Genomic DNA, 10,592 nt, shown 5'->3' on the forward strand with positions numbered 1-10,592 from the left:
TTCAATCCTGCAAAAGTACATAAATAATTCCTGTAGAACAACTGTCCCTTTAATGTTTGTTGGACAGTTTGTACAAATAACATCGCTCCTACCTTTTAAACTTTTCAACTGTGCAGAAGCTACAGGGAGTTATTTTAAAATGGTCATATAAACTGAACAAATAAAGCACATCTAATCACACAAAATTAAAAAAAAAAATTAGATTATTACGTTCAACATCCAAAGGAAGTGCCTCATTTTCATCGTGGGTTCAAACGGAGGTCTGGTACTCGGTCTACAAAAAGCTCTGTATATTTCCCAACATTTGTCAATGTAGCTCATGGCAAAAACTGTACATCGTTCTTCAGAAAATAAGATACCTTTAAAAATTAATGGGGAAAAAATAACTGTTACAATAAAACTGTGATGTACGTGGTACTAACTGATGAATTCTGCACAGCACAAAAGAAATACCATTACTTACCTTGGATACAACAGGCAGTGGGAATAACATTCCTGGACATCATTTCTAAGAAACACTTCTGCAGATAAGGACCCTTCTCTCTACAGTTGAAACAAAAATACTCTTGTCTGGGAAGACTCAAACTGATTACACTGAAATAAATTTCACTAAAAGATGAAACTTACTTGTGCTCTTCATGATAGATATGAAATGCTAGACGAATAAGGTAAGACAAAAATGTTCTGAACAGTAAAGTCTCACGTGGACAATGTATCTCCTCAAGTGGTGTTTTATCACCTAAAAAATTTAAAAAATAAGTGTCTATTGCTATCATGTACATTAAAATGCTTATAGGCATATTGACTTGTCAGACTTTTTTATCCTCTCCACCTCTACCTATCACAGTGTTAACAACACTCCTGGAAGAATCAGACCAGACACAGCATCCCTTCCAAACAAGCAGGTCAAGGGAGAACCGTCCACCTATAGCTGAATCTTATCAAATTCTCTGGTTCTAGAAATGCATTCACTCAGCATATAGGAATGAAAGGGGAAGCAAAGTTGGAGTTAAGCCCTTCACATACTAGGGACAATGCAGTGCATCCCACTGCAGGTCTAAATGGAATTGATTGATTAACTGGCTCTATGGAAGAAAAAAAACATACTACATGCAAGCCAAAGTTAAGAGCACTGGAAAAAAAAAAAGAAAAATATTTGTTTCTTCTACTTCTTCTCAGATCTCTTAAAACTACATGTAATAGTAATGACAAGACCAGGGGTGAATACAATACTTGAACAGATGGCTCTTTAGAACAACTTTTTAAGTGGTATTTTAATTTTGCATTTTCTCACCTAAGCACCTGAAGTGCTTGGAGAAGTGGATCCACCGAGAACTCACAGGCACAGAGGTACTCACTCAGGGCTACTTAACTACCAGAGTTGAGCTGTCAGTAGAACTTGCCACTCCAACTCTCCACAGCTTACTATTAAAATTCCTAGATTCTACACCCCAATCAACAGAAATACAAACCGCTCAATATCCGATCCATTTCAGCAAGAGTTATGTTGGAGTGATGAAACTGGCAGTCCTTCAGAAATCTCCAAAATTGGAGCTTAGTCATGAGGAAGGTGTTGTCAAGAGAATGATCACAGCCTAAGCCACTGTAGAAGGTGTAAACTCTTCTCAGTTCTGTAATATGCCTCAACACAGCAAATTCTACCTAAATAAAGCAGGATATGTTTTCAGCATTGTCTCACATCAAGTAGGGATCAGCTTGTATTGATCCTGTAACTGGGCATATAATGCTTTTGATCTTGTAACTTTGAAGAGCATATTCCTGGTTAAGTGTTCGTGACAGCATTACTCAAATGTAGTTATAATACATATTTTCTGGTGACTGATAAAAATACATTAGTCTCTGTCAGCAGACAAACCTCACCGTAGCCAAAGGTAATTGCTGAATGCCCTTCCAGATACATTAACGTATTTTTTACTGTCTTCTAGTGGAAGCTCAGGAAGAGGCAATACTGTCTATTAATTCTTTTTGCTTTTCTGTTTTCATGGCCTTCAGATTTTTTAAAAATTCTTTAATGGAAAGAGTTACTTTAATACAAATAAACCAGAAATAAATATTATGAAACACACTGCAGAGGAAAACTGAAAATATCAAACAGTAGACTCTTACTTGTTTCAGTTCTTCATGTCTGTCTTCCCTTGGCAACAAGTCAAGCAGTGAAGATACATCCAACTCAATATTTGATCCCAGAATAGAAGTATTTTCTAAACCATTAATGATGGAGATATTTTCTACCATGCAAATAAAATAAATTAGAACAAAGTAAAGTGAAGTTAAAAAAAAAAATATATATACACATACAGAAGGAAAATAAAACATACATTATTCCTTCTTATCTTACTGACTTCGAACTGAGAATAATAGACTCCTTTATAGTGAGGAGTAGAGATTTCATAATCAACAGCATAACAACTGAAGAGTAAATTTGTCAACTCCAATCCCTAGTCAAAAGGAAATGCAGGTATTACGTAAGTTATGAAACTTTCAGACAACACTGTTCCAAAAGCATTACAAGATGTAGTGTGGATGTGTCACTCAGTGTCATGCACAGGAAACAACAAGCACGGGAACAAAAGTCATTAATTATTAAGACAATGCCCATCTTTATCAAAGTTCTTTGAAGAAATATGTCCGGCTCTTGAGTAAGTACAAATAGCTTCACATTATAGTAAAAAGGAACAAAACCCCGTGAACTGAGTAGAATTTGTTTTCTTAAGCTGCTTACCAGTGCCAAAATTACTTCCTGTGCAAATGGCATTCAGCTCTTTTGCACTCATTGCATCCACTTGAAAAGCAGGATATTCTACTATACGATCATCTGTGAACTCTCCTTCATAAACATGGCCATTCTTGAAGACAAACTTGCCCTATAGACAGATCAATTTGATTAATTTCAATATAAATATAAATCAAAGATCAGAAAAAATAACACTAATGCTCTCAATCAAATTTCCTTTTAAGAATCTTGGCTAAAATGCAATATATGAGAGAAAATAAAGCAAAGTAATTTTTCCTACCCTCTTTACTAAAGTAATTTGTCATCTGTTAATTAGAGTACACTGCTGGGATGAAGAATTGCCTAGATATCTGATTGATTTTGAAATGTATTTTCAGGAAAAAACATTCCCCGCCCCCCCATACAGAAAGACTGTTTGCAATCCTTAGTTTGCATATGTGGCACCGCTCACAATTTTTTTAAAACAGTATGTTAATGTGTGAACATCTCTGTGCAAGGATAGCTTGAAATCCATTAGCTCACAGTGTAAGAGTGAAATACTGACCAACCACTGCAAAAATCAAGATGCATCTACTGCACTGAAAATCTCCACAGTAAAACTTATTTCTTTATAGACATAATACACGTCTAACCAGAGAACCAAATCTGTGGCCCAGCAAGGTCCTGGGAAGGACTCCTACTGCTTTCAGTGGACTCTGTCCTTTCTGTTGGGATTCCATCCACAATGCAAATTGGATGTAGTTTTCCGTACAGAAATCTAGAGATCCACTGTACTGAGCAGAATAGTCTCTTCTGGTGTTGTCTGCAGTTTTGCCTTACTACTTGTCAATACTCACCTTGCCATGCTTCTTATTACAAACCCATTCACCATCGTACACCGCTCCACTGGCATACACGAACTTCCCATGTCCATGTCGTTCCCCATTTACAAAATCACCTATGTATTCATTTCTTAAAGGATACTGAGATGCAGGCATTCTCTTCAAAAACCATATGTGGGTGCCATATCCATGCTGAAAAAAATTTGTGTGTTTAAATGTCACCAGAAGAGCTGCTATTGCTACAGGTTCAGACTTGTAAAAAGGGGAACCACCTAGGCATCTTTAAGAGTCACTGTTGGCAAATCTCTCAAAGAAGAGCACCCAGTTGACAGCTGTAGTACTTCAAACCATTCATAAAACTATATTCTACAAAGGTGCATGGCAGAAGCGCTCAGAGGATACTCTGAATCAACACATACTTCAGCAAGCTCTTCCAACAGGATTCCTAAAGACGTCCTTCCTGCCTGAAGCCTTTTGACTGTAATGCTGAACAGTCAGGTGAGGAACACCATGCCAGACAGAGTGCCACCATGTTCCAGAAGCTAGACTCCTTGACAATTTTATGCAGAGTGAAAAGACAGAGGAAGTAGCTCACATTCTTTTTCCAACAGAATAATAAATGGCAGGAACAGAAAATGCCAGAAATCTTCTCCTTCCATCATAAAACTTTTACAAGAGGGAACAGTGTGGTATAATATTTCACAGGTGACACGGAAGCAAATTGCCACATATCCTCACTGCTGAAATCACATCTCAAGCTAAGTATAGTCACAAACATTTAACTTTTAAAACTTTTTTTTACGGAAAAGCTTTTTATTTTCTATTAGATAATTAAATTATGATTTTGTAAGACTAAGTCAAAAGCTTTTTAAAAATTTGAATATTGCTAACCTGAGAATCAACTTAAAATAAACAGCACTCTTCTGCTATCTCAACTGGCAGAAAATCATACAAAACTCCTTTGATATTGCACAAAACTCCCTATCTAGTTTTACTAGAGTAATGGACAGATGCTGAACTAAAGAGGTTGCTGGGGAAGAAATTAATACCTGTATGCCATACACCCACTGTCCCATATACTCTTGATTAGCTGTCAACCATCTCATTCTTCCTTTTCCATGACGTACATTTTTCTCCCACTGACCTTCATAGATATTTCCAGACTGATAGCTACAAGAAAACAATAGAAGTTAATGACTCATTCATACTAAATTCTGAGTGGATCTTAAGAAAGCAAGGTTTATGCAAAATCTCATTGTTAATAAATTTAGCATTTATTAACAATAAATATTAGCATTACTTTGAAAGTTGGCCGACTGTGACATGGATACAGAGGTTTAACTGTACCCACTGTTTACCTCCTCTTTTTAACTTACAAATCACTGTAAAATATTAACCAGTTCTTTTTTTCCAAAGAGTCTTTGCCATAGCTAATTTTATATATAATTCCATAAATAATTCATTTATTAATGAAAGCAGCTCCATCTGTTGAAATTAATCAAGTTTATTTGGTTTTAAGTGTTGTTTTGTGGTTTACCAAGGCTGATTTTGGATTTTGTCTTTAGACATTCTTTTCTGGGAATACTCAGTAGAAATATACCAACATAAAAACATAAAGTTATAGAGAAGGTCTATTTTATTACTTTAAAGGACTTTGTACAATTATTTATCCCACTGCAGTAAGTACACGCTACTATGAAATGGTAGCATTTGTATCCATTTTAAACAACAGGAGAAACTGTATGATAACACCTGTAAAAAAAAAAAAAAAACAAAAAAAAAACCCCAAAAAAATCCAAAACCCAGTAAGAACAAGTGCTATCACATTTACCGTCTCATTCCCCATCCTTCTTTGACATTATTTACCCAGTCGCCTGAATACCAAGAGGTATGTTCCTGATCATAATAGATGGTACCCTGAAACAAACAGTATAGTCAATTTAAACACCTAAATATTCTTCTACATTAATAAAACATCACATACAAATTATAAGACACATGTAATTACACTCTTACTTAGAGTCACTTCGAGACACTGTACTGAAAGCAACTGAAGTGATAGAATTAAATAAAAAAGCATCCTCTTTTGATGAATATTAGTTAAGACCTTAAAAAAGACCAAGTGTTCAAAAAAACCCCATATTACATTACATCAAAGTCCACATGTTTCTCAAACCACTTGGAAATACTTTCAGAGAGCTAACTTTGGCGATTTAATCACAGCAGTCACTCTGAGGTAGATCAGTTTTCTGACCCATTCAGAATTCAACTTCCAACAGTAGATCTACAGCATTAATTGTTCTGTCTTTCTCTGTCTGATAGCTTCCTCTCAGAACAAACTGGTCAGACCATTGCACTGGTGACCATCCACAGCAGCCTGTGTGATTTTAATGTCTCATTAGTGACAGAGAACAAAACCACATGTGATTAGAACGGATTTTCCTCACAGGCTGAGCATCGGTCTTCAAAATGTCAGGCCCAGAAGACTGTCTCAATCTGGATGCACAAAACGGAGACAGATAAAAGCACTACTTGCCTTTGAAAAGTTGGACCTAGGTGTTACTTACACTAGATAAGGCAGTCTTAATTGTAATTATCAAACTTGGTTGGCTTAACACATTTGGGAGGTGGGATCACTTTGTCATTACTGGGAAGCTAATTGTTCTGTCATTGTTATGTGGCTACTGATGCAGTTGTCAGTTTTGACTTTGTCATCATCTGCTCAGAGCAGCATAAAGAACAAACCACATAATAGGCCAATTACTCTTTTAGGATACCACTCATCCCTTTTACTACAAACAAGGTCCCACCTCAATTGTTTTAATTAGCATTCACAACTTCAGAGAAGATCCTTAGGAAAAACAAATCTCTACATAGTGTAAGACCATGCAACAGCACAAAACATTTTTGCAAAATGTTTGCACAAGGAGTGCTTGCTGTTCTAGAAGGTAGTCACCCAAGACCACGCTCTCATTTGGTGTTCTTACTTACCTTTCCATGTCTTTTGCCTTTACACCAATAGCCAATGTAAGAAACAGGACAAGTACCGCTCCTGAAAAATCCAAATCCATGCCTAACTCCATTCTTGATCGATCCTTCATAAATGCTGCCATCATTCCATGTATAACGGCCATTAAACATCTGCACATTCTTAACAAATATTCCCTAAAAGATTAAATTACAACATCTAAAAAACTAGATGTCACTGTTCCCCAACTATCTGGGAGAACTCAGGCTTGTGATTGAAATCACTGCCATAGTTCTGCCTTTACCACCCATACTGTACCAATTACTGCAACTTACTTTCCTTGAATTTGCATATCTAATTGGCTGTAATTGTGTTCAGTTGTAAGTAAAATTGCACTTTACCTCATACTTCACTCCATCAGTCCATGTATAAGTCCCTTGTCCATGCATAAGCCCTTCAGAAAACATGCCCTTCAAAATGAAGAGAATGGCATCGTTTGCAAATTTATTCTTACCACAACTGAAGTCTACAGTGACTGTCATTCTTCTGAAATCTTACATATTAATTCCCCTCCAACTACTAGTTTCAAATGAAGAGTTTCAATGCCAGAAACCAACAGAGCTTTCAATGCTTACACATTCTGAGTGCTCAACCTCCACCTACATTAAAAGAGCGAGCCTGCCTGTTCTAGAGAAAGAACTTGATCTGCTACTACTTTGGTTTTAAATTTATAGACTCACCTTATATGTATTTCCCCCCTCAAAATATGCAAATCCTTCACCCTCATACAATCCATGGACTTTTTCACCTTCATAGCTACAAGGAAAACAAACTAAAGATGAAGATTTCAAGTCACTGCCAGTAGACCTAAATCACAGCAGACATGTAATAAATGACCTTTGATTTAGCATGGTCTACACATAGGCCAGTTGTTGCATCTTGTGTAGAAAAACAAGCTACAACAAAATTTCCAACTTTTTGTACCTTCCTTGTAATATTTCACGTAATTTTTGTGTTGCCTCAGACCCATATTTCTTTCAATTAAGAAAACAAATGACATCGGTAGCTTACAACCAGGCAAACCTGGTTTGTGAAGGTTTGTGAAACATTACATATAGCCCCCTTGAACTACGAAAGGATTTGGTTAACACTGCCATTCACCTGTTTCCTCAGTTTAGGATATTCTTAAGGGATATGAGCAGCACCAAACATTAAAAGGCAGCAACAACAGAACATTAAATAGCTACATTTTCTTCACCACCTGTCTGTGTACTTAGTCAAAACTTCACCATAGGTGAACAAGCTAAAAGAATGAGGCTTCTGGCAGGCAGAGCGTGCCAGCAACACTTTAGGACGCAAGAAGGCAGCAGAATTCCACATGTATCAGTCTCATAAGGTTTGATGGCTACTAGGTCTGAATAACCCAATTCACTGCCTCGAATCAAGAGTCGAATCTGTGTTTGTATGACACTGGGTATACTAGAGATACTTAAATAAGAATTCATGACTTCACTGATGTATTTGTAACAAGCATACCTTTTCACAATAACTTGAGTAAGAATAGGCTCCTCATAGTATTGAGGAACATCTTGGACTGGAGGTTCCTCTACCACTTCTGGTTCTTTATTCGTTATCACTGGATTTGCCTGTGTTCCTTCCACTCCATTCATAAAGGTCTGCAAATCTGTCAGCTTCGTTGAACTACTCTCAGCTGTAGTATCTTGTGCAGGGATAGGAAGACGTACAGATTTTTCTGCCTTCTTGACATTTTTCTTCTTATCCTTTGCCATAACTACTGTATTGTCTCAATGTGTATTTTCTTTCAGAATGTTTACTGTCTCATGTAAAGATTTTTTCCCTCATAATCTATTTGATTAAAAAAAACCCAACAAAACAGTGAACTACATGAAAAATTATTAATCTTCTCTTAATTATTATACACGCACATATTTTAAGTTATTTCTGTATTAACAGTTCCTCAAGACAATGGTTTCAGCTTGTGGTAGGCAGACCGCAAGGCTAATTCACTGCCTGTGAATTACCTCTAAGAGGTCCATCGAAACCACGACAACAGAAGTTGTCAGTAGATTTACTTTTGCTACATGGAGGTCTCCATCTTTACTAGGAGATTTTTAGGTGTCTAGATTTAATCACGTGGAAAAGTTGAAAACCATTTCTCAAAGACAGGAGTATGGTTTCTTGAAAGTCACAGCTGCACTAGTATTATTGATTTAACTTGCTTGCAAAGTTCCGAGCTGCAGATTGAACAACACAGAATAATCACCAGAGCTTATAAAGTTATTTTGCCAGTTAAGAGCTACTTGAAGGTTACACGACTACTTGAACAGCTGTAATCACAATTCCCACTCATTTCACAGACTGATAATCACTGCTTTGTAACACCACAAGGGACATCCTCAAGCAACCGCCATGTTCTCACCACTGCTTGCTTCCAGCCAACGCCTCGTTCCACTCGGGCAATTACAATACCAGATCAGCGGCGCGAAGGGCCCGAGTGGGACAGCGGGAGACGGCGAGCGAGAGACGGCGAGGGCAGCCCGGTGCTGGAAGCCCTTCCCGCCAGACCCGGAGCCCCCCCGCTGCCCCAGGTCGCCGCCGCCGCCGCCCGGCGCCTCACAACCGCCGGCGCCGCGCAGCCGCAGTGCGGCGATGGCTGCCGTAACCATACCAACCGCACCGCGGCACCCCGCCGGTCCCGGCGCCGAGCCCGCCCGCCGGCGAGGGACAGCCCCGCCGGGGGTAAATCCCGCGGCGGGTCCCCTCCGCAGTGCCCGGGACGCCCCACGCTGCGTTCAGGGCAGCCACCTCCCCGTTGCCCCGCGGGGGGCAGCGCGCCAGTAGCCAGCCTAGCCCGGCCCTGAGGAGAGCCTGTCCTTGCGCTTAAATCCGGCGATTAACTCTGCATTACGCAGCACGAGAGGGAAACGGCCTTGTCTGGGTTCATTTTAACACACAGAGACCACGCGGCTGCAGAATAGCGGGTAGCAGGCGGTGCACATGTTCCACGCAGAACACGACAATTTATTCGTGGTACTTGGCCCGTTCCCACTCACGGTGACAGACGATGTGTATACGGCTTCTGCCGACGCCCGCCACGCCAGCCGCAGAGCCGAGAGAAGGGGCCGGTGCTGCTCTGTGCACCAGAGGAACAGCAGCAGCACCGCAGCCACACCGCGCCATGAGCGGTGCACGGAGGTGCTAAGGAAAAGGCAAAAACACACACAAAGATTTCTTAGGTCAAATCTTGGTCTTACAGGGGTGGAAGAGCTTAGCTATTTGCTTTAATGGGTTTCTGATTCAAAAAGACCATTTCCTAACTATTTTGATGCTACTGAGAGAGAATTTGGACTGACCTGATTGGCAGTGCCTGGTGAGACAGCTTTTTACCCTTCATTCTCAGAAAAGGAATCCCTGTTCTTGAAAAAAATGTTTGGAATATGGATGGGAACAATGATAACCAGAAGTAAATAAGCCAGATGAGCTATTCTATTCAAGCCTTAAACACAAATACCAGTAAGTTAATCATTAAAGGCAATATTAATGCTTGAAGGAATCATCTAATGAAACCCAGTTTTAGTATAAGGTAAAAAAAGTATTTTCACTTGTATATCATTTACATTTTCTTTAAAATTACCATATACAGGATGTAGAAACATAGAAAGTGGATGAGGGGGATTGAGTGCACCCTCAGCAAGTTTGCAGACGACACCAAGTTGGGAGGGAGGGTTGATCTGCTTGAGGGTAGGGAGGCTCTACAAAGAGATCTGGACAGGCTGGATCGATGGGCTGAGGCCAATTGTATGAAGTTCAACAAGGCCAAGTGCCGGGTCCTGCACTTCGGTCACGGCAACCCCATGCAGCGCTACAGGCTTGGGGAAGAGTGGCTGGAAAGCTGCCCGGCAGAGAAAGACCTGGGGGTGCTGGTTGACAGCCGGCTGAATATGAGCCAGCAGTGTGCCCAGGTGGCCAAGAAGGCCAACGGCATCCTGGCCTGTATCAGGAACAGTGTGGCCAGCAGGAACAGGGA

At 39.7% G+C, this 10,592-nt stretch overlaps 1 protein-coding gene across 10 annotated transcripts in view; it reads right to left on the reverse strand.

Annotated features, from left to right (window-relative positions):
* Positions 1–8,904, reverse strand: part of LOC128134652 (radial spoke head 10 homolog B2-like) — a 24,193-nt gene extending 15,289 nt beyond the window's left edge. For 7 of the 10 annotated variants that reach the window (XM_052772653.1, XM_052772649.1, XM_052772651.1 and 4 more), the window contains exons 1-13: positions 8,081–8,904; positions 7,285–7,360; positions 6,946–7,014; positions 6,568–6,741; positions 5,408–5,493; positions 4,626–4,746; positions 3,592–3,768; positions 2,744–2,885; positions 2,128–2,249; positions 1,473–1,662; positions 628–739; positions 464–543; positions 211–359 (exon numbers count right to left, since the gene is read on the reverse strand). In XM_052772653.1, the coding sequence (XP_052628613.1) occupies positions 211–359; positions 464–543; positions 628–739; positions 1,473–1,662; positions 2,128–2,249; positions 2,744–2,885; positions 3,592–3,768; positions 4,626–4,746; positions 5,408–5,493; positions 6,568–6,741; positions 6,946–7,014; positions 7,285–7,360; positions 8,081–8,334 (1,752 nt within the window). In that variant the 5' untranslated portion in view covers positions 8,335–8,904. Of the gene's footprint in view, positions 1–210; positions 360–463; positions 544–627; positions 740–1,472; positions 1,663–2,127; positions 2,250–2,743; positions 2,886–3,591; positions 3,769–4,625; positions 4,747–5,407; positions 5,494–6,567; positions 6,742–6,945; positions 7,015–7,284; positions 7,361–8,080 lie in introns of those variants that run through there. The other 3 variants (XM_052772652.1, XM_052772655.1, XM_052772657.1) reach the window with 3 other exon arrangements.
* Positions 8,905–10,592: the final 1,688 nt, after the last annotated feature.

Source organism: Harpia harpyja, chromosome 21 (genome assembly GCF_026419915.1).
Source record: "Harpia harpyja isolate bHarHar1 chromosome 21, bHarHar1 primary haplotype, whole genome shotgun sequence".
NCBI classification, from domain to species: Eukaryota; Metazoa; Chordata; class Aves; order Accipitriformes; family Accipitridae; genus Harpia; species Harpia harpyja.